The 27,696-nt window shown below is 38.4% G+C and overlaps 1 protein-coding gene across 8 annotated transcripts in view; it reads left to right on the forward strand.

Annotated features, from left to right (window-relative positions):
* MYO9B (myosin IXB) overlaps positions 1-27,696 on the forward strand; it is a 45,217-nt gene that overhangs the window by 15,339 nt on the left and 2,182 nt on the right. For 2 of the 8 annotated variants that reach the window (XM_026067127.1, XM_026067130.1), the window contains exons 3-38: positions 2,578-2,672; positions 4,186-4,248; positions 4,516-4,615; positions 4,768-4,868; positions 5,121-5,250; positions 5,737-5,826; positions 6,236-6,352; positions 6,643-6,777; positions 8,703-8,824; positions 9,437-9,578; positions 9,860-10,055; positions 10,664-10,739; positions 11,293-11,382; positions 12,459-12,569; positions 13,520-13,559; positions 14,062-14,184; positions 14,863-14,943; positions 15,130-15,240; positions 15,811-15,933; positions 16,436-16,585; positions 16,668-16,834; positions 17,210-18,169; positions 18,706-18,772; positions 19,180-19,310; positions 19,959-20,116; positions 20,286-20,476; positions 20,931-21,029; positions 21,578-21,754; positions 22,229-22,270; positions 22,802-22,913; positions 23,094-23,164; positions 23,651-23,843; positions 24,182-24,310; positions 24,897-25,002; positions 25,818-25,949; positions 27,083-27,206. In XM_026067127.1, coding sequence (XP_025922912.1) covers positions 2,578-2,672; positions 4,186-4,248; positions 4,516-4,615; positions 4,768-4,868; positions 5,121-5,250; positions 5,737-5,826; positions 6,236-6,352; positions 6,643-6,777; positions 8,703-8,824; positions 9,437-9,578; positions 9,860-10,055; positions 10,664-10,739; positions 11,293-11,382; positions 12,459-12,569; positions 13,520-13,559; positions 14,062-14,184; positions 14,863-14,943; positions 15,130-15,240; positions 15,811-15,933; positions 16,436-16,585; positions 16,668-16,834; positions 17,210-18,169; positions 18,706-18,772; positions 19,180-19,310; positions 19,959-20,116; positions 20,286-20,476; positions 20,931-21,029; positions 21,578-21,754; positions 22,229-22,270; positions 22,802-22,913; positions 23,094-23,164; positions 23,651-23,843; positions 24,182-24,310; positions 24,897-25,002; positions 25,818-25,949; positions 27,083-27,206 — 5,055 coding nt within the window. Of the gene's footprint in view, positions 1-2,577; positions 2,673-4,185; positions 4,249-4,515; positions 4,616-4,767; positions 4,869-5,120; positions 5,251-5,736; positions 5,827-6,235; positions 6,353-6,642; positions 6,778-8,702; positions 8,825-9,436; positions 9,579-9,859; positions 10,056-10,663; positions 10,740-11,292; positions 11,383-12,458; positions 12,570-13,519; positions 13,560-14,061; positions 14,185-14,862; positions 14,944-15,129; positions 15,241-15,810; positions 15,934-16,435; positions 16,586-16,667; positions 16,835-17,209; positions 18,170-18,705; positions 18,773-19,179; positions 19,311-19,958; positions 20,117-20,285; positions 20,477-20,930; positions 21,030-21,577; positions 21,755-22,228; positions 22,271-22,801; positions 22,914-23,093; positions 23,165-23,650; positions 23,844-24,181; positions 24,311-24,896; positions 25,003-25,817; positions 25,950-26,431; positions 26,720-27,082; positions 27,207-27,696 lie in introns of those variants that run through there. The other 6 variants (XM_026067128.1, XM_026067131.1, XR_003253721.1 and 3 more) reach the window with 5 other exon arrangements.

The following is a 27,696-nucleotide window of genomic DNA, read 5'->3' on the forward strand; positions in this document are numbered from 1 at the left end:
GTCTCCCCTGGATAGAATTATCCATGAAAGGTGCTTTCTACCCAGAGCAATGACTTGATAATATAGAAACTTAATTCTTGTCTGTAATCTGTTTTCACTAGGATAAGGGTGTAATAGGTTATAAATTAAAGACATATAACTACTAAATATTAAAGTATTTCTCGTTTCAATTTTTTTGCACTTTTATGACTTTATGCAGTAATGTCATTCTTTTATACTTACTTCAAAGTATACTGAAGGCTATGGTAGCAGCAGTTGGAATTTGAGTCTAAAGTTAAATATTACCAAAAAAGCCCCAAAATGTTAAGTGACTTGGAATGTTCTTTAAAAAGTTGTAGATATTAATGGCCTTAATGAGAAAATGATTAAATACATGAAAACTTCCCCAAAACTGGTAATATTAGATCAGCTTTTAAGAATTTGCTGTATGCTTTGACTAAATACCAGACACATGAGATCATATGAGCCATTAGTAGTTTTAAACTGTATTCGTTGCTTACATGAGTAATCACTAAGAAAAGTTTTTCAGGAAGCTAGGGTTATGGGATTTCTTAACTCTATGATGCCAAAGTACTCACTTTTTAAAAATAATTTGGCAAATGTAGCTATACTGTGTCTTGGTTTCTTTAACTAGTAGACTGATGGTCTTGGGTTAGAAAACTTTTTAACAAGAAGTTCTTACAGAATAAACGTGCAAGTCCGCTACTCTGCAGCTGGGCAAAGCTTTACTCTCACAGATTTCTTGAAACACTGAATGAAAAGCTGAGTGGTTTTCTTCGGAGAGCCACAGTTGAGCTGGTGGCAGGGGAGTAGGCTTCTGACTTGAAAAGCGGATCGTTTGTTGTCCTGATGTTACAGGACTTACACTTTTGGTTTGCTATCATTTGTTAACTAAAAGGTTTTGATCAAGATTTTATAAAAACATTAATATGCTGCATATGCAAAATGGGCTCTGAAAAAAAAAACAGAAAAAAATCTGTTTTCTGTGAGATAGTAGCTACAAAAAGATAGTAACTGTGTTGGACAGTAGCTGCAAAAAGAAGTTGATGACTCTGGTCATCATGCCTTCTCTGAAAAATCTGAGTGGGGATGCTGTTTGCGTTATAAAACGTGTAGGATGATCCCTAGAAATTAGAAGGCTGAGCTCAGCCTCAGTCATCTATAAGCGCTGCTGGACAGAAATCCTGTCTCTTTGGAAACCTGCTGAATTTCCTAAAGTTTCATAAGGATCCATTTTCCCCTGCACAGGAAGAGTTTCTTTGGCTTGCATTTAAGGAAAAAGGATCAGGAATAACAGTTATCTAGAGAATTATGGGAATTCTCCCAGTTTAGAAGAAGGTTTTCATCTCACAGATTTCTTGGATTTTCTGAACACTAGGCAGATGGCAATAGAAATCACTTATAAGATGTTTGAGAAACGGTTTTGGAAATAGTGATTCAGGTATGATACTGCAGTGCAGCTGCAACCTTGCAACAGAATTTTAAAAGGTGAGGGGGAAGGGTTTCTTCAGTGTTGAAGATGAAGCAGTATGACTGGCATGAAAGCAGTACTTGCCTAGGAGATGCACCATAATTGGGCAGTTTAATTTAGAAACAGTTTAGATCTGTTGCATACAGTATGAGTATGTCCATCGTGTGTTTGCATGTGTGTAGGAAGAGGGTGGCATTTTTTTGTGAAATCTTTCCATGAATTTGTTCTATGTTAGGCGAGATGGGTTTCCTTTGGGAGGCCTTAATTGCTTGGAGTTCTAAGAGGAAATATCTGTGGCAGGAATTGCTGGTGAGTGGTTATTTTTCTAAACAGTTGCATTCCACACTGGGTTTCTTCTCCATATACTGATCACCTTCCGCATGTTAACAGAATGAGAGATTTCCCTTAAACTAAGGAACCATAGTTAAGAGTTGATAAAGTTACGGGTATTCCCAGTAACTAATTATCAGAGACTTTTAGATGCAATAAGTTATTTTTATATATATTTTTAAAGTGTGGCTCATGGAGAGTATTTTTTATTATGACTATGCTAGCTACTTTCTGAGGCATGATGATAGAGGCAAAAGTATCAAAGATGCTTAGGCACTAAGAGTTAGAAATGGATGAGATTTGTGCCATATCTCTTTTTCCCCTTTTCCTAACACATTCTAATGAAACTGTGTTCTTCAGTGTTGCATAGCACGGTTAACTAGTCAATGAGTATGATGTGTTTCTGCAAGCCTATCTTCCTCCTGCTTAATGTCCTCTTCAAGTTCATAATTGCTAATGATTGAGGTTGACTTGAGCTCTCTAGCTGTGTTTGCCTTTCAGTACTCTTAGAAATATCTGATTAAGTCTGTTATTCCCCTTTTTCAGACTCCCAGATGTTATTGCATAGGGCAAATAATAAATGTGTGTAGCTCTGTGAGGAACAGTGAAGGCTTCCTAAGCTCCCTCTTTGGTATCTTCATGCTGCTGTTTCCATGATATTTTGGACATGTGCTGCCAGCTACAAGGGGGCTGAGCAATGAACAGAAGATTTTTGAAAAGCTGTGTACTGGCTTGTTTAGTTTAAATGAAAGTTAACTCATTTGGTTTTATTACAGGCATTTGGAAATGCAAAAACAGCACATAACAATAACTCCAGTCGTTTCGGAAAATTTATTCAAGTCAACTATTTAGAGAATGGTATTGTCCGAGGGTAAGTATGACGTGAGGTTTTTCTAGGGTTGGGCTGTGTGCTTTTAGGAATTGGTAAAGGCTCATATTCTGTATAAAATGCTGCCTTAAGGAGTCACTTCTCGTGTGAGAATAGCTTGCCACTGTGGACATGCTTTCAAGGCTCAATAACTTTGTGAAGCTTTGTGAAACAGGTGATGCAACACCTGTGTTTCTATCTGAAGGACAATGATCTAAATGTAGGTATATTCTATACCTACATTTATTTTTTTAAGTATATGATAGATGATCACAACTGACTATCAAAATTGCATTTAGAATTTTTACCCTCTAGAAAATGCTATAATGTCATGTCATGTTAGTGTAGTCCCTCAATGAAATTGGAAGTTACTCAATTTTATTAATCCAAATGATTATGCTTTCCTCTTCGTTAGGAGTAGACACTTTCACTTTAAGTGAAAAACTTTGACAAAAAATTTTCTACGCTATTAGAGGTTTGTCTGTAAATCCTTGTCTAGTTGCGTGACTAGCATCATGCCGTGAAATCATTTCATCTTGCTCCTGCTTTGTAAATGCTTCTGAAATTCCTAAAGTGTCTAACTGCAAAATACACAGCAGTATGTTGCATATGTTGTCAAGATGTATGCATGCGTTAGGTTCGATGCCCTTGTACAGTATATTGGAATGACGTTCTGCCTTGTACCATCAGCTGCATTGTGGAGCATCACTAGCTATCGCTGTGTTTTTGTGTTCCACTGTATCCTTTCTTTGGTTCTTCTTCACGTTTGCAATTTACAATCTAGCAATAACATAAACAGCTGGGAACTCTGCACCACAATTGCTTTGAGTGTCACTGTGAACAAAATTGGCATCTTTACAGATGAAGTCACACTAGCTCAGGAGATTGGTACCATTTGAATTCATTTGTTTTGTCTTCAGTGTGAGAAAAGCTGCTCAAACTTTGGCCTCTTTCTTTGTTTATATCCCATGTGAAGGAGTTTAGGTTATTATTTAGGTGCCTACTCTGTCAAAATGTAAAGAGTTTTCTGGCTGGCTGGCCTCTGTTTGAGACTGCTATATGTACTGTCATAAAATCTAGCAAATTTGTTAGGTTCAGAGCAGCCAGTTATTCAGTATATTTTTGGGGGGGACTTGTAGTCTTTGCATTCCTTGCCAGATAGCTATTAATCCTGGAGTAGATAACAAATTGTTAGCACTTTACATATCTTGTTTCTGCTTATAATTTTGCATCACCACCTTTCTCAGCTTCGTCTGCCTCTTTCTAGTTATGTCTACTAAAACCAAGCAAGATAGGTGTTTCCTGGATATTTCTTTTCATTGTCCCAAATACAATATAGACCATACTGAATTTTTTGTTTTAACCTGGAGATAATAACTGAGCCATTCTCTTATGTATTCTAGTGCAGATTTCATTATTTGAACTCTCTTGGCAGTTGCTGTCTGATGTTTTGGGAGGTCTTTTTTTTTCCCCTCATGTTTTTTTTTTTTTTTCCTCCTTTTTTGGGGCACTTCAGGGCTGTTGTTGAAAAATACCTTCTTGAAAAATCTCGTCTGGTTTCTCGAGAAAAAGATGAAAGGTAAGAGACTAGCACTGTGTCTACTAGCATGTTTCAGCTGTAAGCTGAATGCAGCTACTGTATAGTTGGTATGCACGCTTATCTTGCATACAGTTAAAATATATACTTGTATATGTTTCTTTAAGAACAGATAAATTCTGTTTTTATTATTAACATGCTGCCCATCATGTCTATAATCGATATGAGAGCTTAAAAGCATTTAAAGTGTACAGAGTAAAAGAAAAATCATTATATATTCATGAAAAGGAAATGTATTTGACTTTGTAGGAACTACCATGTCTTTTATTATTTACTGCTTGGAGTCAGTGAGGAAGAGCGTAAAGAATTTCACCTCAAACAACCTGAAGATTATTTCTACCTCAATCAGGTAATCTGTGACAGAGATTTACAAATGCATTGATAAGTGCTTTATGTCTGATATTGTGTTAGAGATCAGAGAATACAGAACAGATTGTACTTGTTTTCTTGTGATATTTTGGGGGATTTTGTTTGACCTTGATTATGGGGCTCTTTTCACAGCATAACTTGAAAATTGAAGATGGGGAGGATCTCCGGCATGACTTTGAAAGATTAAAACAAGCCATGGAGATGGTTGGCTTTCTTTCAGCAACAAAGAAACAGTAAGTAGAATCCTTTAAGCCTTTCTTACAGATAGCTAGTTAATGATCATGAAGTACACTAAACCGTATGGATGCTGTAGCATCTGTCTTAAGGTCACATTTAGTCCAGTAGAGGTAGGGAGAGCTGAACATTTGTGAGTGTCTGTGGACAAATTCTGGTGTCTGTGTTTCCTGAAGTAGAATTAGATCTGTTCAACTGTTATAATGATACTCATAAGCAAAATTCTTGTAAAATCAATTTTTCTTCCTCAGGATTTTTTCAGTGCTTTCAGCTATTCTTTATTTGGGCAACGTTACTTACAAGAAGAAAGCTACGGGTCGTGATGAAGGGTTGGAAGTAGGACCTCCTGAAGTGTTGGACATTCTTTCCCAGCTTTTAAAAGTAGAGTATTTCTCTTTAGCTCTAATGTTTGATACACCTTCTTGTTGTAGTCTACCTCAGGAATTTACTTGAATGTGTTGCCCAAGTTTGCTATGTCTAGATCTGGTTTATGATACTCCCACAAGATTTATCTTACAGGAGAGGAAATGGGTGGGACTGGTGAAATTATTGGGGTTAGGGATGGAAAAGAGAGGGAATATAGCCCATAGTATGTAAGTAGAATTTGGTTATTCGCTAATCACAGCACTGAGTAGCAATAAGTTTACTGGAGATGGGTGCTTTGCCACCATAGGGAGGAACTGAATGAATGTCAGCTGAGAATAATTTAGAGAAGCTGAAGAACTTGTAAAGATATAGCTGAGCGACAACTGAAGCCGTTGTCAAAGTGCTCGGCCTTTTCTGAGGAAATGGTAATGTCCACTGTTGCCATCGGATTACTCACTGGGTAGTTATTGGGTGGCATTAACTCTTGTTCTTGTTTTGAAGGTCAAACGAGAAATTTTAGTGGAAGTGCTGACAAAAAGAAAAACTGTGACGGCTAATGATAAGCTTATTTTGCCATATAGTCTCAATGAGGTGAGTGTGAAAGAACACTAGTAGAATTATTTTAATGTTATCCTGCTGATTGTTCTGGGACTTGGAGGAAAAAAAAAACTAATAAAAAACCCCCCACAAACCTGGAATAAAGTCCTATATAAAATTTTGCCTTAGCTTTGAAATGTCAAATTTCAGTAGCATAGAAATAGGGTTTTAACTAATGAAGTATACTGGAATAAATAATGTCAAACTTCTATTGTTGGCTACAAAAAAGCTAATATGGTATACTTTCACGTTTAGTGAGGGATGTTGCTGTTTGGAATGTTAGAAGTTAGTATTAAAGACAAATTTTATCTTATCTCTGAAAGGATCATAACCTTTGAGTGACACTAGTCTGAAATAGAAATGCTTTTTTTAAAGTAAGTTATGAACTTTGTTTCATCTGCAGGCAATAACAGCTCGTGATTCAATGGCGAAGTCCTTGTACAGTGCTCTGTTTGATTGGATTGTTCTGCGAATTAATCATGCGCTTCTTAATAAGAAGGACATGGAGGAATCTGTTACAGTAAGTTCCTCACTAAAACAAGTCTTTGTAGACAGTTGCATATTTAGAGCTATCAAAGAGAGCTACAGATGACATGTTCAGACATCTGGCATAAATTTTGATCCTTCTGAAGTCCGTAATAAATTTCTTGCTAATCCTAAATCACCCCTGTTTTTCACATTTGATGTAACTGTTAAATATTTGAAATCTATTAGCATATACTGCAGTGTTTTTTGTAATGGTTAGCTGTTGCGGGTTAGGTCACTGTATGATAGATTGCATAATTGGGTTTCCTCATCTTCTTCCTTTAGTGTTTGTCCATTGGTGTACTTGATATTTTTGGATTTGAAGACTTTGAAACCAACAGTTTTGAACAGTTCTGCATAAATTATGCAAATGAGCAGCTTCAGTATTATTTCAATCAGCATATTTTCAAATTGGAACAGGTAAGAAATTAGAGTTGCCAAGATAAAAATTTGTTTTTATCAAAGGCTCATCTGTTATGCAAACTTAGAATCACCTTTCTGCAAACCTCACAGCATGATTTTTATAATTGTTTGAGTATATCTCCAAAAGTCTTACTTTTCAATTTCTTGTTTTAATATAGCTTGTTATGGTGGTGTTTGAAGGTTGCAGTTTTGCTGTGTTTAACACTCCACTGATACTAATGATATCTGGGTCTTTCTTTAGAGAGCTAGCAGTGAGTTTCTGCTTGACTGCAAGAAACAAAAAAGACATTGAGGCAACCCCAGGCATCAGGGAGATGAAATTGCAAACTTTGAGATCGCAAGTCCATAGGCGAGATGTTTGTTTCAGGTTTTTCAAAATGCGTTGGGACACAGTTTGTCTTATTTTTGTCAGTTAGTAAATATTTAATAACCACGCTTTGTTGCTTCTTCCCCCTGACTGCATTTAGAGGGATACAACTGTGTGTTTATATTGGCAGGAATTCTGAAATCCTGATATTACTGGCATATGTTGATATACTTGTTTGCAGATAGTATCATCTTCTAACAGAGTGCTTTGAGAGCTGCTAGAGAGCCTGTTTCTAGAGTGAGGTTTGGGGGGTTTTGGCTCTTGACTTGGAGTTTGTTTCTGGTTTGTGCCAAAAAAGTAATCCTCTGTCATTCTGCTGAAAAGAAGCAGTCATTCTGTAGTATGTAGTATTTTGTCAGTGGTACGTAGATAATTTTAAACAAGCATTTTAAAGAGAAGAAAATTACCAAACGTACAAAATTCATATGTAAATGTAATGTTGAGCTCCCTGTTTTGTAACTTATGACACAAGTGGTTCTCCAGACTAACTAGAGTAAATAGTTATGTTGTTTTCTTTTTCTAATGCCGTTTTTCCAAATAAGCTTAATCCTTGAATAGCCCATTTCCTGTATCTCTTTCTGTGTGAGAGCCCTCGGGGTTTTTCTGTATATCTTTTAAAGAAGGGCTTTATTGTTTGTGAAAAATGGTATTTCAGTTCTGTAATGTGGTGTGCACACTGAGCAGATTCGTTAGATGGATTTAATTTTACCTACTTAAAAATAATCCATTTCTTATCATCATCATCATATAGAGCAAAATGAGAGGTTTAGTGTTTTGCTAAACATAAAACTTAGTTCAGTTAATTCTCTGTGGGATATCTTTTTTAGGTTTGTAGCTTATCTTTAGTTTTTTCCTTGGACATTCGCAACGTTAAGAGAAACTGGTATTTTGGTCCCATATCTTGATGTGAAGCTTGCCCTGTCAAGCTATTTGATGCACTGTCATTTCAACACAAGAGCTTTGTATTCTTTTGTCAAAGAGAGCTCCAAACTTTCTGAACCGAAGCAATAAGCATTGCTTCCTGGGGAAGTTTCTGCACTGATATTTTGTAGGACTTAACTGCCTGTTTTGAAACTTATGTTATTTCCTCTGACAGTGCAATTTGGAAATTTTGGAGCTTAACATCAAATATTTGTCATTTCTTATATTATAAAGACTGTGGAAGATAAAAATAGGCTTAGATCCCTTGAAAATATGTCTACTTAGGGTTTTAAATGTGATGATGTAGATGTAAGGTCTGACTACCAAGTGTACATAGACTACTGATTGTTGGAAAGGCACAACAGGGGWAGGATTATTCTCACTGTTTTGGTTTGTAAGCAGTTTACTCTAAACATCTACTGTAGAGTGACTTGCCTAGGTGGACCTTTGGTCTGACCCACTATGCCTGCTGTTCTGTTCTTATTTATAAATTTTCCTTATTTTTGTTTCTGCTGCCTGAACTAACAAACTCAACTTACCATAGCTATTCAAGAATGCCTTTGAAGCAGTTAGACCACAGGACGTTAAAGGTCAGGGCACTATACTGATGAGGAAATTTTCTTGAGCTACACAGGAGGAATATAAGAGTGAAGGGATCAGTTGGCACAATATTGACTATACTGATAATGTGGCCTGCATTCACTTAATCAGCAAGAAGCCCACTGGCCTCTTCTATCTTCTGGATGAAGAAAGCAAGTAAGCACCAAATATCTTCCAAAAAATACTTGTGTGGCAGGGAGGAGGGAAGGACTGTGGATGGTGGAAGGGAACAGAAATACAGCACTTGCAAAATAAGAGGAATGTTGTGGGAAGGGAATGGTCATCTCATGAGTATGATCTGCACTCCCATTTGTTTCTGGTGATTCCAATATGGTGGTAGTATAAATTGATGCTAAAATTAAATTTTGGCTTAAGCAAATTCGGAAATTTTTGTTTTTGTGTTTTACTGTGTAATTAGGATTAAAGTAAATGCATGCATATGAGCCTCTGGAACAGTAAGCAACTAAATGCGGTAATTAGTTAATGTGGTACTAACATAACTTAATTGGTGAAGTAGGAGGAAACATTGACGTACAGTTGAAACTTCAGAATATTCTGCTATGTGTGGAGCTGTTAATTTTTGGACAGAAATCCAGCAGCCAGCCTCTAAATCCAAAACAAGTGTGTCAGTAATGCTAGATTTAGAGATTTCAGACAATAAAGTTTTTTCTTTAAGGATCAATATCTGTTCTTCAGTCTGGCATCTTGCAGCTCAATAAACTGACCTGTATTTGGAGAAGAATAGCTAACCCTCTTTTGTGTTCCTAGTTTTCCACATGCCACCAACCAAACTCTACTTGCAAAATTCAAACAGCAGCATGAAGAGAACAAGTTTTTTGTTGGAACCCCAGTGATGGAGCCTGCTTTTATCATCCGACACTTTGCTGGAAAAGTTAAATACCAGATAAAAGTAGGTGGTAGCTCTTATGGTCACGAAAGAAATTTCTTTTCCTTGTTGACTTGTGTGGGTGTAGAAAACTTGCTGAGAATGGACTAAATCAGCTGTGTCCTTGGATGTATTTTAGATTTTTTTGTTACAGGCTTTGATAAAACGCTCACTGTAGTGAGAATTACTTAGAATGGTGAATTATTCTGAATAGCGATGAATCTCTCGGCTCAAAACACAGTTCTGGGTTGTGTCTGTGTACCTGCTTTGCTGAGAGCTTGTGGTTCAATGTTCCTATTTTGCAGGATTTCAGGGAGAAGAATATGGATTACATGAGACCAGATATTGTTGCTTTACTGCGAAGTAGTGACAGTGCTTATGTTCGGGAGCTGATAGGAATGGACCCTGTAGCTGTGTTCCGTTGGGCTGTTCTGCGGGCAGCTATTCGAGCGATGGCCGTCTTTGCAGAAGCTGGGCGACAGAGAGCTCAGAAGACCGCAGGTATGGTAGGAAAAAACATTCTGGAAACACTTTCAAATATTGTACAACTGATTAATACTTGTTGACAGAACTAGTTTATTGAAAAACCTTATCATGCAAATGTGATCTTAGCTGATACTGAAGACAAAGCTGAGTTGTGAAAATGACTTAACATGGACATGCCAAAAAGGTTGTCAATTTTTTTTTATCTGAGATCATTCAGACTTCCACCTCCAGGTAGTGCACTGTAGCCAGCAGGCTGTGCCAATTTTGAAGTCATATTTGTAAAAGATGGGGGAGGTACTGCTAGTTCGGGTACTGCTAGTTCGGGCATAGTTCTTCCTATTACTGTTTATTTTGATCTTTGATCTTTGCGGATCTCCCTGAGTTTTCAGATGAGTATTCAAGATGAAAGTTTAATTTGCAAAGTTTTTCTGAGCAGCTGCAGCTTACTTTGTAGTAGTAGGTAATTTGAGAACCAAAGTAAATGGTCTAGTTTAATAGCTAAAATACTAGAGGAAAAACTCCAGGCCCTTGGATAGATACTTTGTTTGTTATAATTGGTGGATGTTTTGTCTGTTATCCTGGTAGCTTTGTCAAAATTCAACCTATTGATTATTTCATAATAGGAGTGGTGCGTCATGGACCCCGAGTTCCCCTTGGAGAACTCCAGAGAGCAAATACACCAGTTGAAAAAGTTTACCGGTGAGAAAAACGTACCCAACCCTTATCTTGTAGCTTTTTAAATGGAACAATGGATAATACCCAAGTGTAGCAAGACTGACAACACATTGGCTGGGAAAAAGACCTGAATTGCTGACTCACATTTTCATATATCAAATATCAGCTAGATCTTTCCACAAGGATGGCAGGTTTTATTTCTTCCCTGTCTTGTTTTGTTTGGCCCTTTTAATACTATCAAAACAATACTCAGCTATGCTTTATGTAAGACCCGGTGCTACCAAATGGTGGCACAGCCTGAGTTCCATTTACCACTGGGTTTCTGAATGCTCCATATATATTTTGTGTAAGTTGCTGTTAGCATTGCTAACATAGCTAGCATAGCATCCTATGCAGCTAGTCTATGATGAAGAATTCATAGGAACACTCACTTTTTTGCAGCCTTCTTATTTTTAGGCATGTGGAAGTGACATGATTAGGAGGCAGGGCAAATCCTGAACTGGCTCCAACATTGCTCTATATAGGCATACTTGCCTTTCAATGGAGTATTTAGGTTCTATACATGTTCCTTTTGCAGCTGCTCAATGCTTGATTTCTCATTTGATTGTTCTGAGGATTTCGATATAAATGCTTTTGAAGACATCATTTCTTTTTATGAAAACAAGAAGTAAGTAGAAATAGGCCTGGACTTAAAGGCCAGGGAGGCACATTCCTGGACAGACTGGCCTTCTGAGCATGCTCTGTGTGAAAGTGAAGCCTTGAAGTGTAATAAACATAAAGTAATCACTTCATACTACTTCATAATTACTACATTCTGGACAGTCTCCGCCACTTGTGGCAGCTAAGAACTGAAGGTGCAATTCAGGCAAAAGGATTGGTCAGTGTAACGCACCTGTTCCCTTGCAATATCTTAAAACAAAAACTTGATATTCTGAAAATGTTCAGTGGCACTGGGGAAAACAAGCAACTGTCTGTAATAGTGTTGCTGCTGCCTCACGGAGCAGCTCAGAATGGTGATTGCATTTTACAGTCAGAAGTGACTCTCATACTTCTGTTATTTTTGGTTTGTGCCTCTCTGGAGAGTAAAGAAGGTAAGTTCTGTGCCAAGGCACAACACTCCCCAAGCATGGTGCATGCTTAAAATAATGGAATCTACCACTAATTAGGGACCATCCCAGGCTTACTTTGAAAAGCTAAACGTGTAAATATTTTTGAAATAAACAATCAAATTGCGTCTTAATGAAACTTCAAGTATTCCTGCAATATCCACTTTCTAATCTAGTCTTCTGATGTGAGCCCACTAAGCAGCCTTATTGCAGTATTCAAATCTATTTAATCTATTCAGGAAATAGATACAAATATTTAGTGCTAGATTTACAAAGAAGCTGTGTCTGTGTAAAAAAGCTACTTGGCTTAACAAAAAGCTTCCTTGTACATTAAGTACCTTTTGTTAAATTCCTCTGTTTGCATTTAAAATTGATGGCTCAAGAATTTACATGAAAAGGTAGAATTAGAAGATAACTTAGTATATGACAGTGGTATTAAAATTTAGGGCACTAATAGAGTAGAAAGTGCTGACTTGACATCTGAATAATTCATTTTTAGGAAAAAGTAGTCTGGGATTGGCCTGTTACTGTTTGGAGCACATTCGGTGATGGGATCTCTTATTTTTTAACTCCTCTTTTCTCCCTCATGGCTGTGTATCTTTGTTTGCCATCTTTGTTTTGCTATGAATCATTTTAGAGACATGCATGAACAAATCATCGCGAGTATAAAAGGACTTCCATGGCAGGGTGATGACCCATGTAAGCTGCTTCGGTCACTCAATCGACTTCAACACCGCTCCCACTTCATGTGAGTTCTGGTGCTAGGTATTGCTTTGAAAGAGCAACAATAACCAAGTAATTATTCTAGTCCATAAAAGTGTTCCTTTCCCAAACTTGTCTTCTGCAAAACCCAAACAAGACAACTATGAACAATATATTTCCTTCAAAAGATATAAAGCCTGTAGAGAATGCTTTGTTGCTTCTTTTGCGTTAGCTGATGGTTAAGCCTGCTTTTCATGTAAATTTGTTATAAAACCCAAGAACATAGTACAAGTTTGTTGCTATGAATGTGTAAGAAAATCAGTCTGTAGCGTGTTGCATGGAGTTGGAACGTGCCTTACATCGAGGAGCTGACACGCTTAGATTTAGGAGGATGTGACTACAACCTTGTTTCTGACAACTTCAGGTTGTGTTCACTGTCTGTGTGGATCGGAGCTATGCCTGAGGTTTGTGTACTGCCCCAGGAAGTTCTGGAAACGCTCTCAGACGTGTCAGAATTCATAAATGGAGTGCTGGGGCATGTGTTGTCCTTCTGGGAGCAGTAAAGTGCTTTCACAGGGCTTCTCGCTCAAGCCACAATAACTTCCGAGTCAAGTATTTTTTACCTGATAGTCACTGAAATCTCTTCATACTAAGGCACTATACAGTTGGCTAAATAGAATAATAACTTGCACAAAAAACAGGCTTTACAACTGTAGTTTTTAATAGCTTCAGATACAATGTTTCACTTTTGAAAGCTTACAGTGCCTACAGTGTTTATTTAAAAAAAAATTATATATATATATTTGTTGCGAAGCAGTTTGCATTTCTCGCATTGATCACTTACAAGACAGTCTGTGCATGAATACACCCCAGTGATGTTGTGCTCATTTTCTTCTATCCTTCATCTTGCCTCATAAATTGCACCAATGTGTGGCTTGCTGGAATAACCAAAAATCATGTGTTCTTTTTCTTAAATGATCTTTAATATTTTAACAGGAAAAGTAGAGGTATCAAACAAAAGCAGATCACTCCCAAGGTAAAGTTATTCAAATAACTTAGACTTCTCTCGTTTGTTGTGTTTCTGCACTGTGAACATTCATTTTGGTTGACAGAACTCACTTCAGAAAATACTGCTTCATAGTATGGGGAACTTCCCTTTTGACAATCCAAAGGATAGGTAAACATTCATCCTTATAAGAGGAGCTGAACAGAAAAAAAACTATTCTGAATTGGGACATCTGTTTAATTAGACTAGCTAAAGATGCCATAAATATATAAAGCTATTTCTAGTCAAGTCATGAAAGACAAACATAGTGACTATGTAGTTCCCCTTGCACTCTTGGGATGGGGCAGTGAAAAGTTTTCACTCTTGAGGAGAGGTTTTGGTGTGAAATATAAAAAGTCATGAAGCATAATGTGTCACTGAATGTGGAGCTAAGTAGTTGGTTTCATTCTTATTAATTCTCATGTAGATGGAAATATTTCCTTTTCACTTAAGTGACTTGTACTTTATGTTGATTATGAAAACTTTCTCCTAGAACTTGCTGGATTCCAAGTCTCTGAAGCTCATAGTAAGCATGACTCTGCATGATCGAACTACAAAATCCCTCTTGCATTTGCACAAAAAGAAGAAACCCCCTAGCATAAGTGCGCAGTTCCAGGTGGGTGACTGATATGGTGGTACACATCTTGTGGGTGCAATCTAAGCACCCATATGAGAACAGACCTTCCTGGGACTTGCATAGAAGTTCACTATTTCAGGATATTTGCTGTAGTGGGGTTATGACAATTAGAAGTACTGCAATAATGTTTCATTTAGTATCTAGTTTTTATTGAACATACATATAGTACTTCTAAGAAAATTGCTTTGTTGATCAGCGATGTAGGCTATTTTTTGAAATACTTGGAGGGGGAGGGGAGATTGTGCACTGTTCTTTTGTAGTGCCTTTTTGGAAAAAAGGGGCAAATATGTGGCATCTAGGGTGATCTTGCTTGAAAAACAAATTGGTTTTCACTCTTGGGATTTGTTGAAGTAGGGTTTGTTACTGTAATCATGTTAGACTGCAGTTAGAAATTCTCCTTATGCTATGACATGTGTTAGTTCTCTCTACAACCAGCCCCATCCCTGTATGCAGATCCCACTTTTCATTAGCTTGAGAAAACATAAAGCAAATACAGGGATATGCTGTGTGGTACAGAAGAACCTCCATATTGGATGAAATAGGATTTGTATCAGACCTGGAAAAACTTCTGTTCTGAGGAAGGAGCTGTACTGCTGCCAAATGCAACTCAAAATGTTGCTATCTGAAGAAAAAATGCTTTTGAATATTTCCTTTCAGACTTCACTTAATAAATTATTGGAGACACTGGGGAAAGCTGAGCCATTCTTCATCCGTTGCATCCGCTCCAATGCTGAGAAGGTAAGACTGCCTTGAGAGATGATCTGACTGCTGACGCCCTAAGTCTTACAGGCCCTATAATATATCTTGTTCACTGTCATTCTGTGTGAAGGTGGAAGGTAACCAGTATATGAAAGTGGAATGTCTACTGGACAAAAGCAGGACAGTTCAGGCAATTGCTAGATGTTGACTTCTGATCTTTTTCAGAAAGAGATGCTTTTTGATGAAAGCTTGGTGCTTCAACAGTTAAGATATACGGGCATGCTAGAAACTGTGAGAATCAGAAGATCTGGCTACAGTGCCAAATATACATTCCAGGTATGTAAGGAACTGGAAATGGATTATGCTTTCAGGAATATCTGCAGCTGTTGAAAAACATGCATTGCCTCTGAATGGTATAACAGGGTCTTTCATGTCTCTGTTCATATGGCAGTTGTGACCATTCTGAGTGAACTGTAAAAATTCGTTGTGGTTTTGACAGAGCCTGCACGGTGACAATTTTTATTCTAAACTGTTGTGTGAGTCATCTACCAGTAAGCTGTTCTACCTGTTGCATGGAGGAAACCATTCTGAGCACTGTCACAAATATAAGCAGTCAGTGCTATACATTAGTGTCTCTATATGTGAATTTGTTTCTGTAAAATACTTTGTGCACATAGCTTTGTAGATCACATAGAGGTTATCTGTAAAGCATTAAATTTAACTGGAGACTGAATGAAGCCTGTATTCTACAGAATGGGAAAAAGTAGCTTGATTTGGAGGGAGAAACAAGTACTTTCAAACTCCTGCAGCTCAGATGGCCAAGCTTAATTTTAGAAATCTAGTTAAAACTCTGGAATTGTGAATTATCTTCTAACTCTGATCTCTTGCTGTCTCTGCTTTTCACAGGAATTCATAGACCAGTTTCAGGTGCTACTGCCCAAAAATGCCAAAGCATCTAGGGAAGACATTTTTGCTTATTTGAATAAACTAAAACTGAACAAAAACTACTATCAAATAGGGAAGACCAAGGTCTGTAAAACTTTCTATAATCAAGGCAATTATAAGAAACACTAATGTACACTGCCAAACTTAGTGCAGTTCATTTACAGGTGTTACTCTTTTCTTCTGCAATTCACACTAAAATTAGCTATTTTAACTGCTGTAAATGTTGACACAGACAGTAGTAGATATCTCATAATTTTTGATGATTCTTGTCATCTTACAGTACAGTAGAGAATATGATTTCTGTACTGTAAGGATGTTCCTTCTGGGAAACTGTTGCTATTAGCATTTGTCAAAAAGGTAAATGTTTTCATTTTAGAAGGATTTTATGATTTGAAGGCAGTAAGTATACAAGTGTGTTTTAAAATCCAAGCACTTGGATTTAGTAAAACAAAAGGATTGTTACTTCTTGGGAGCACTAACTGCTGTCCGCAGTAGTAAGTCTTCCCATCCTCATTTTCTAGCTTGTGTAAATACCTCTAGACGATCTCTTATCTGTTTGTCAATGAACCTTTCTGTAACTGAGCAGATTTTTATGAAAGAGGCTGAACGGCAGATACTACAGGATACACTACACAAAGAAGTTATCAGGAAAATCATTCTCCTTCAGAGCTGGCTCAGGATGGTTTTGGAAAGGAGACGTTTTCTCAGAATACGGCAAGCAGCCATTGTTTTGCAGGTATGTTTGACTGAAAATTGCCAATCTCTTCTAAAAACCACTTCGAGTACCTCTTATTAACTTTAGAAATCTTCCTTCTTAGGCTTGGTGGCGTTCCTGTTATGTTAGGAGGAGACTGGAGAAGAATAATGCTGCCACTTATATTCAGTCAGCATGGCGAGGATACAGGGAGCGAAAATGTTACCTTCAGCAGAAGAACAGAATTTGTCTTGTACAAGCCATGGTTAGAGGATACCTCCAGCGTAAGAGGTAAAGGAAGAGAAGCAATATGGTATGCAAATATGCATTTTAGCCAGTTGGCTGCTTGGCTCTGCCTGCTGAATTCCATTTCTGTGTGATATGTTGATTTAGTGAACAACTGAAGATAGTTATTACCACGTGATTCTGTAGTCAGTATCGAATAGCGAGTAGTGTGTGGAGACTGATTAAGCCCTTTGTACTTGAACGTTATTCAGCTGGGCTGCACTGATGTGTGCCAGTCCTAATAACCATGCAGTCATGCTGGGACTGTAAGTATTTTTGTACTCTGTCTGTATCACTGTGTAGGCTGTTTAAACTATGGGGTATTTTTATTTGCCACTGTGCATTAAATACTTCTGTATTCATCTTTCGAACTTTTAATAGATTTCAGAAAATGGCTATGGAAAAGCAGAAAGCTGAAGAAAAGCAGAGAGAAATGCAGGATGTTCAAGACAGAGAGAATGATATGAGCAAGGATGAGGGCAATGAACCAGCAACAGATCAATTGCCAGTGAAACACGAGTCAGAGCTGGATCAAGCTGCTGTGGGCATTGATGAAGCTCCAAATGAGCAAGCTGAACACCTGAGCTCATCTTCTGAAAAAGCTACATTACCCCAGAAGAACGTGACAGAGAGCTCTGAGAAGGTAACAAACAGTCGGGAGAAACGTAAATCTCGCCGGCAGAGGGGGCTGGAACATAATGAGTTGCAGAATAAGCATGTCCTGTTTTCCTTCGAGGGACCATCTTTACTGTGCCATGAAGAACAAACCTCTTCTAAAAAGATCCCAGAAACTGTTGAAGAGCCAAAAAAATCCACAGCACAAGATACTGTCATTCAAGAGAGTTGCAAGGAAAAGAAAAGTTCAGGCGAAGAAAACACTCTTTCAGGCACACCAGTATCAAGTGAAATAAAAGAAAGTAGTGCCATTCCTGAGCAACCACCTGAATCAGAAGGGGAAAGAGCAGATGATAAGGCTATTGAGGGAGTGAAAACACAAGAGAACCAAAAGAACCAGATAAAAGGCAGCCAAAGCTTTAACTGCCCTGAAAGGCCAAAAGATCTTGCATTGGATCTTAAAAATATCCTACCTGCTACTGGGAGCTTTCGAATTCCAGCTGAACGTTGTGCAGATAAAAACAAACGTCTTCAGAAGGCAACCAAAGATTTGGATAGTCCCACTTCTTCTCCAATTCAGAGATATGTGGATGACCCAGAGAAACTAAAATATAAGAGAGAGAAGTGGAAAGGAAAGAGACAGTCTGATGCTGATCACAATGACATGCTAAGTCAGTCTTTGGATGAAAGAAGACATGTGAATCGGTCTCCTCAGGATCAGCTAGAGTAAGAGCAGCTTCCTAATTATTTTGACTTTTTCAAAGAAGAGTTTTCTGTAATATTTAAAAATAGATGGAGAACTCTTGCTAGCCTGCGTGTCTGGCCATGTAATTGGAGAAAATGAACTATGAACAACTGCTGCTTTTTATTGGCTTTAAGTCCCCAATCCTACGATTGAATCTGTATGGGTGGAATGTTTTCCAAAGCTAACAATAGATATGAAGCCTGCCTTACTGAACTGAAATGGAGAGTCAGGACTTCAGTTCAAAAATAGTCTAGAGTTCATTGTCTTGTGTTTCTTGCTCATTGCAAACAAAGTTTTAGTGACTTCTGGTTTGCAAGCATCTGTTAAGGCAGGAAATCTGATATACCCATTTTTTTTCTCCAGTACATTTTGCATTTAGAAGTAACTTCCAAGAGTTTATCAGGATTTTTTCTTAGACATAACATTGATACATGGGTTATTTAAAAATTAGTAAGTATTAACAGGCTATAGACTTCTGTGAAAAATACATCCTGAAACTAATCTTGTAATTTTGCAGAAAGAAGGGGAGTTCATCTTCATTAAATGATCTCTCTACCCTGGCTCAGTCTGTTGCTGTTAATCAGGTACTGAGGCTATGGAAAGATGTACCTATTTGTACTTAATTATCCTTATTTGTAAAGTTTAAAGATTCCCAAATAACTGTCTGTAGTGCATTCTGGATGCCTATATTCCTTTCAGGTTGATTTTTGGCTCAATATCCAAGTAACAGGATTTCTTTACCAAATGCTGTGCAGCAATTTGAGAACTTAATTTTTTTTCACAAATGGATTCTTTTTTTCACAAATGGATTCTTGATCAAAGCATTAAATATACTTGGATTTTAGTTTAGTAAGGTAATACCTAGTAAGTAAAGAAGTGTTTTGTCTTGACCAGGCAAACTTTTTCACCATTCTGATTTTTGTAAGACCATTTAAAGAATCTGTTTCATTCTGTTTGTAGTTTTTTGACTCATTTTTCTTCTCTACTGTAGCAATCACCAGATACAATAGAAGAAGAAAAGGACAACAAGAAACATCCTGTGCAAAAGAAGTCCAGTGAACTCTTACCTACTGGGGATTCGGCTGTTTCCACGCAGCCACCAAGTCAGCAGATAGATGCCAAGTATGTATTGCGTGTGTGGCTGTGGACTGCCTTTAAGAAAATGAAACAAGGAGGTTTACACCTGGTACTTGCATTGGGCATCTTGAGAGCATGATTGTGGAAAGAGACATATGTTGACATCAGCTGTGTGAGCGACTGTGTTGCTGGTTGATTTGATCTTCGTGTTGGTGTAAGCATGATATCTGAACCTCTGAGGGGAAAAAAACTCTGCTTCTTATGTAACTCATGGCTTTAAACTGGTTCTTTTTAACTTAAGAACCACCATACAGGCTCAGATTGAAGGTCCATCTAGTATACTGTCACCCAGAGTAAAAATAGGACACCGGGGAAGAGCTTAAGAACACAGCAAGTATCTAATGCTGTTTCCCTGGCCTGCTCCCCCAGCTTCTGGCATTCTGCTGCTCAGGGACTTCCAGAACCAGAAGGGATGTCTTAGATATCTGATGTGCTGTCTCTGTGTATGTTGAAATCTGATATTACGCAGTGAATATCATAATGTCCAGGTGCGCTTTCAGACTGTCTTTTCTGGTGTTCATTTGTCTGTTTTCCTGTCTTGGACATTTACTGTACTGTTAAACGAGCCTTTTCTTGTAGTATAGCCAGCTTCCATTACAAGTGTGTCAAACTTGCATCTGCTTTTATGTGCAGGTCTACTTTTAAAAGCCCTCTGCGTAGACTTTTGGGGAAAAAAACAGACAAGAAAATTCCGAAGGAGAGTCCTGATGTGATTGATGAGGGAGAAGGCCTCTCCTTTGTATCTTGTGTCCTGTTTGCAGAAACAGGAGGACCCCAAAAAGTTTCAGAAGGTGAGTTTCTGTGACTTTGGAGAATGTGCAAGTGGTTAGAATGTTTTAAAAGTCCTTCCCCAACTTCCTACTATCATTGTTTCTGTAATGTTTTATATGGCTACTGAGGAAACAAATGCTGCAGAATTCCATCATCGTGCTTTAGAATACAAATTAATTCCTTTTCCAGCTTCTTCTGGACAGCCAAGTCGCCTCCAGGCAGGAGACCACCATGTAAAAGAGAGTAGTAAAACAAAGAAGAACCGTACTATTAAGATCAGCAAGATCTCAAGTGTATCTCAGAATTGGCGAGCTCCCATGGTCCGTGAGATTGCAAATGCCAATGAACTGAAACATCTTGACGAGTTCCTTCTAAACAAGGTAAAGTGCCCTCAGCTGTGGTGAAATTCAGGTCAGTGTTCACTGTTTGTGTGGAATTTCAAAGATGACTTTCCTAGGTGTTTCTATTATGTTTTAAAGCAAAGGGGAATTGATTTGATAACTTGACCAAATTAGGTCTGTATTAAAACCCTTTCTCTTTCTTCCTTCCAAGTATTTGCATGCGTTATATTACATTATATTCAGGTGACATTCATGTTAGTCTTTCATTTACTGTTTGCAAAGAAGTGTCTTCAAAGGGGCAGTATGACTTTTAATGAAGTAGAGGCAGTTCTTCAGAGTCTAACTCCTATTTTTGTATCATCACAGTGCATTAGGAAGTGTTGTTTTAAATAATTGGTATGGTCATAGACAACTAAGCCCAGTGACTGAAACTTAACACCAGCCGGATGTACTTGTTTTAATGAAATTTGATGGAGATGTATTTGCCTTTTAGATCAATGACTTGCGCTCCCAGAAGTCTGGTGTTGAATGTCTGTTTTTTGAAGCCACGGAGAAGTTTAGAGGAAATATCAAGACCATGTACTCTGCTCCTGTAAGTAGTAAATCTCAATAAAGTGAAAAGCTGATAGGTAATAAACGAATCAAGCATGCCATTTAAATTCTTGACCTACAGCTCTTTAACAAATGCAATTCTTAGCGCAGAAGTCAAAGTTGAATGTTAAAGCTGAAAAAAAATATATATATATTTCTGTACGGTAATGTACATGTTACAGTTTGCTGCAATCTTAAGCAAACAGATTGCTTTATTTCCCTTTTCTCATTTGCTCAGCTCTAAATTTTTTAGAAATGGCTGGGTGTTACTGTCCTCAGCCTCTTTCTGTTGCTGTATTTAATCACCTAAGACAGTTGCCAACAGTGTTTCCAATACTCTTCCAACTCAGCTTTGTCTCAGYCAGGTATCCTTCTGCAGCATAGTAGGGGGAAGTGTGCTAACTTGCTTCTGTCATGGGCTGTTATCTCTTACTTTAATCATGAGCATGCTTTCTCATCTCTGAACTTAAACACATATTATAAAACTCTGAAACTATCAACCATATTCAAAAGACTGTCTTCCGAATAATAATTCTCCCCACTCCCCAGAATGGGCAAATCCATGTTGGCTACAAAGATCTGGTGGAAAATTACCAGCTTCTAGTTACAAATCTGGCAAAAGAAAGGGAAGAGAAAGAAGTCAAGCTGGTTTTGAATCTCTTCCAATCCCTTCTGGATGAATTCACCAGAGGATATGCAAAAAAAGAGGAATCTGAACAGCACAAGGTATAAAACTTACTCTGTTACTGAGTTAATGGGATGATTAAACAATGTCCTAGGGTGAGGGGCCCATGTTACCTCAGAATGCTTTCCCATAGGGTTCTTTATTCTTTGGGAAACTTTTTTCACATGTGGTTCTTGCACATTACAAATTTTGAATGCTGAAACACCTTTATGGAATTGTCCATTATTTAACTTGCTCGTAATATTTTCAGAATCTTAAAATGTTGGAGTATTTTCTTTTGTGAAAGCTTAGAGTTCTCTGAAGGTTTTGGAGATGGAATTGCTTTATCATCAGACAGTGAAGTCTTCTGATTTTTAGGAAGTTCACAGTCTATGTGAGCTCAGACAACCCTCATACAAGTTGGAGCTGTCTCAAATGTACAGAGGTGAAGTAGAGTCTGGGAAGCTGAGTAGGGAGAATAGGGGATGGAATTCCTGAAATTCAAAGATTAATGCCAGTTCTGTACCCCATTGCAGCAAAGCAAAGCCCAGAAGAAGAAACGAAAACAAGATCGCGCAGTGAGTACTTTTTCTTCTTACCATAATCCACGTCTTCAGCTGCTCTCAGAGAACCCATATTCTAAATGCTCTCCAAGCATGCAGAAAAACACTCTTGAAACAGCTGATTTTGTACTGAAGTTCTGCTTTTCATGCTAAATCACTTGCCTCTTATATGAAGGTTATATAAAACTGTTTTCCGTAAACCAGAGAACTTGCTTACGTAGAGATAGGTGGTGATCGAGCATCTCATTGCTTGTCCATAGCATCTTTTAGGACCTAATGACTATCTCAATCATGGGACTGTTAACAGGAGAGCAATATTAATAACAAACTATAGCTAATGTATTGCATAGATGAACTTTAACCACAGCACGCAAGTCCTGAAGTAACCCAGCAAAGCCACCTGCCTTTAGGCTAGGGTGAAATCTGGTTTCAAGGTCAAGGCTGTCAGCTGTAATTGCAAAAAAGTAGAAAACCTAAGATATGGTAGGTAGATTTCTAAAGAAAAGAAGCAAAATAATCCATTAGTTTCTCCCTGTCTCCCACCAGATTGAAGAACACAACGGTCATGTATTCACAAGCTACCAAGTGAGCATTCGGCAGTCGTGTGAACACTGCTCATCCTACATCTGGCCCATGGAGAAGGCCTGTCTCTGCAGTGGTAAGTGGAAAACACCTCATTCTTGCCGCTTAGTTGACAAAATACGCAGATTCCTTGTAGCTTTGGCTGGTACAAACAGGGCTTAGTGAACAGTACATGCAGGTTATATGGTGAGTAAGGCAGAGAATTTAGCATTTTAATGTGATTTGAACTGTTTGTAACAATTGTTCCTCTCTCTAGTTTGCAAGTTGACTTGTCACAAGAAATGCATGTCCAAAATCCAGAGCATCTGCACATCCTGTGAAAAAAAGGTAAGAGTTCCAATTACAGATCTGGGATTCCATGCTTTGATACCACAAGTGGTGCACGTAAAATGCCATGCTTTTTGCTCAGCAAAGGAAGAACAGATGTCCAGGCACTGACTAAACATTGCTTAAAGAGTTAAGTTCCCTTCTCTGCCTGGATATAGTCTGGCACAGAGCAAGGCCCTGCAGCTGCAGAAACAGCAGATTTTTTCCAAAAGATGGTACTCAAGACAATTTGGGAACTCCTCCTTTAGAGCATGTGTGCTGTGTTGGACAAATTGTTAAAGAAAACATCTAATGTACTGCAAATTAAAGTTTCACATACTGCTTCAGCTTAGGGAGTTTGCCTTATGATCAAAAGCTTGTAGCAAGCTAGAATAAAACATTCAGCTCTTATTTCTGGAAATGTAAGGTAACTGTAGCATGAAACACAACTGAATTTTCTAAGCCTGGGAACAGGTATTCACAGTGCTTGACCTGCATCAATTCTAGAATGAACAGGATGCGGAACCACGTCACTTTGGAGTATGCGTGAGTTCCCTGACCAGTGAGAGAAATTCAGTTCCCATTGTCATGGAGAAGCTGCTGGAGTACGTGGAGATGCACGGCCTCTACACAGAAGGCATTTACAGGAAATCAGGATCAGCGAATCGCATGAAGGAGCTGAAACAGTTGCTGCAAGCAGGTCAGACAGAGTTGTCCACCCTTCTGACTTCCTTATGTATCAGTTTTCCCTGCTCTTCTCTTCCATTCTGAAAGCATCTGACACCTTTTAATATTTTCAAAACAGCTGTTTGGTGGGCATGTTTTCATTGCTCAGTCTGTATTAGTCTGTATTGGCTGGCAAAAGCTACTTAGCTGATAAATGCCTATCAGCAGACTTTTTTTTTTTTTTTTAATGAGTTACTATTTGGATTCTGTGAGCAGAGGCAAAAGAATTTAGTGTTTCTAGTATTGCTTCTCTGGGATGCTGTAGTATGCATCAAAGGAATGAACTGTTCCAGATGAAATATCGTTTTTCAGATCCAAATTCAGTGAAACTGGAGAATTATCCTATTCATACTATTACTGGGATCCTGAAGCAATGGCTACGAGAATTACCAGATCCATTAATGACATCTGCACAGTACAATGATTTTCTCCGAGCTGTAGGTAGGTTTTAGAAATGTTTGGAGCGATGTTTTTGTTTGTTTGCTTTTAAACTTGTTCTTTATTTGGGAAAAGAACCTCTGAGATGCTCAAGTTGGCTAAACATCTTCCAGTTACAGCAATGACTCTAAAGTTTTGACATAAAACATTTTTCAGAGAATTTTTCCTGTAGTTTGCTTAATCTCATTTCAGAATTTGTTTTCTGTAGCATAATGTCACTATACTATATTGCCCATTCTAAAAACAGCAAGCATATGAATTGGTTTTTCTTCATGATCTTTTTTCTTCCCCTTCATGTTCTGGACCAGATCTAGGCATCCACATACCTCAAGTCTCCTTTAGATTCATTTAATTCCAGTGGGAGTTAAGCACCTTAAATACCCTTGGAGACCTTGGTGTCTCACTTGGTGCTTGCTAACAGCAGCATCTGAAGGAGTGTCATAACTATTGCTAAATGAAGTGAAGGTAGCAGCTTCTGGGAAAGTAATCTCTAACCGCAGTCAGTTTGATACAACTTTGGAAGGTGCTTGGCTGTTTTCCACTGGTATTGCACAGCAATTATGATCTTGTGTTTTCTCACCTTGTGCAGAACTACCAGAAAAACAGGAGCAACTCTGTGCCATTTATAGTGTCCTTGAACAGCTTCCACAAGCAAATCATAATACCCTGGAGAGACTCATCTTCCATCTGGTCAAGTAATGAGCTTTTCTTTTTGGCAGTTCTGTTTGAGACCTGTTCTTTAGTGTTGTGGCTGGGGTTTGTTGGTTGGTTGGTTTGGGTTGGGTTTTTTTGGCCCTTTTATTTTGGCACGTGTGTGTGTGGCTTTTTTGAATCCCTCTTGGAAGTTTTCTAAAAGCTTGAACCCTCTCCTGAATGTCAATTTAGGGATTGTGTTGCTGGTTTAGGAATGAAAGAATTGAATTTGATAATTGTGTATAAAAATAGATGCATGCTTGCTTCTGCCAGCTGGTCTGTTTGTAACAAATCAGGTGAGAACAACTTTGAAAGCAAGTTAGATCTCATAGAATTGGTGAGTGGTCTGTACGTGGTTGAGTACATTAGTGCACCAAGGATGTTAGCGTATTTGGTAGGGACTGCATAAGGATTTTAAATGCTTGCACATGTGCTAGCTTGAGAGCAGGGGTAAATGGATACAAGTAAAGGGGCTGCTTTTATCTAAGGAACTCAAGAAGTTTCTGAGTGGCCCTGTAAACATAGGTAAAAGTGATTTTTAAAGAGGAGGAACTAAATCACTAGCCAGATTTGCCAGACTACCAAAGTAGCTCAGCATGGGGGGCTTCATGTTCCTTTTTCTGATGCATGAACCTACCTATTTAGTGGGTGTGAAATTCATTTTAAAACATTTCACTGAACTATTGTATGTACTTCAGCACCTTAGGGGTCTACTCATATCCATCTTGTGGAACTCTTTGGCAACGTTTGATCAGATTGCTTATATTCTAGCAAGGTGCACTTAAAAATCTTTTTTGCTCTACACATTGAATTTCAGAGTGGCTTTGATAGAAGATGTCAACCGTATGTCACCCAATGCCCTGGCCATTGTTTTTGCTCCATGCCTCTTGCGTTGTCCTGATACCTCTGACCCTTTAACCAGCATGAAGGATGTTTCAAAAACAACCATGTAAGTTTTAGCAGTTTGCTGCAAAGGCCAGTACTACCACCTGTGTTTGTTATAGCCTTGTGCATATCAGGCTGAGAAAGCGAGGACTAAGAGTTGCTAAATTCTGACTCTTCTAATGCCACCAATTTATACGCCTTTGTCTGAGTCCTTTCACCTGTCTCAAATTTATGCTGTATACAATAAGATAGTGCTTGTTTATCTTGATGCATTGGGGATTACTGCGTGAGTTATGAGTGGCATAAATCTTTTAACTCTGACCAGGACAATGAGACTCTGTGTGGTTTAGTCTTAAATTTCATAATCAATACTTTTATCAAATATTCATGTCAGAAAATGTTACAAATAATTTTTCCATATAAATTCTCCAATTTATAAGTCTTATAGTAGATTTTTATTATAGATAGGCAAAAGATAACCTTTTCTGGGAGGTTAAATGCCAATTGTATATTTTGCTGAGATGTAAGTCATAATTATTTTAACAGCAGGATATAGAAATAAACTGTCTCCTACATACTTGGAAACCCCTGAATCATTCCTTCTGAGATGCTCCTTGAATTGAAGGTTCTGCCCTTCATCCTTTCTGTCCTCCTGACCCTGCAGCAGCTCTGGCTCTCTGAAAGCCCCTCGCCATCCGCACTGCATGGCTGGCCTTGTACCTGCCTCCAATGAAAACAGAGTTTGAAAAATGACAGCTTTTTCCTCAGAGGTGGAAAAGGGCAGTTGCAAGATCGTTCTCTATCCACCAGCGTGTGCCAGCACAGGGAAGAAAGGTAGAGGAGCAGCAGTAGTTAGCAGCCATGATGTCTGTTTGCTTACCAGTGTTGTGTGAGAAGCTCTGGTTATCTCAGAGGAGGAAGACACATGCCATTAGCTGTAACAGTTTGTGTCCTGTTTTGCTTGCCTTGGTGGACCCTTTACCCTGTTACCATGCAATGCTGCCCTTGTAAAGCATGCACTGGGAGATTTCTATTGCGGGCCATCCACGTGTGTGTGTCAAACATTCCCAAGCCAGATATGTTAAAGGACAGGATTTGATATCTCCATGCTTTGGTGAGGCATCTCATCCCACCATGGTTGTCCCCAGAGCTTATATAGCACAAGGTTGCTCATTAAACTCTTGGCCTTTTGTCCAGGTGTGTAGAGATGCTGATAAAGGAACAGATAAGGAAGTACAAGATAAAAATGGATGAAATAAATCAGCTGGAAGCAGCCGAGAGCATTGCTTTTCGACGACTCTCATTGCTCCGGCAGAATACAGTAAGTGTTGAAATAAGCCGCAGAACCACACCATCCACGAGAAAGCATCCCACCAAGTTCCTGGGAGGGGATGTGCTGCTTATTTACCCTATCCCATTCAGTAAGTCAAAGATCAGTGGTGGGATAATGAGAAAAAGGATTTGCACTTGGCCAAAGCTGTAGGTAAGAGCTAAATGCACAGCTGTACTGGAGTCTCAGTTTGCTAAATGAAGGTGGGAGGAATATCCTCTCCTGTAGTGGTATAAATCTATTCCCTTACAACTCCATTAGTAGAATTAAGATTGCTGAGCCTGTTACATGGCAAAGGAGTTCCTTCACTTCAGAGGTGGGTGGTGGACAAAAATATTCTGTGTTCTATTAGGTTGGATATGCTTCCCCCCCCCCTTTCTTTTTTTTATGCACTGATTAAAAAAACAAAAAACTGATCGGTAGTCATGTGATAGTGAATTTGGTCTCCATCTCTCTCTAGCTCTGGCCTGTAAAACTTGGG

Source organism: Apteryx rowi, unplaced genomic scaffold (assembly GCF_003343035.1).
Source record: "Apteryx rowi isolate R43461 unplaced genomic scaffold, aptRow1 scaffold_254, whole genome shotgun sequence".
NCBI classification, from domain to species: Eukaryota; Metazoa; Chordata; class Aves; order Apterygiformes; family Apterygidae; genus Apteryx; species Apteryx rowi.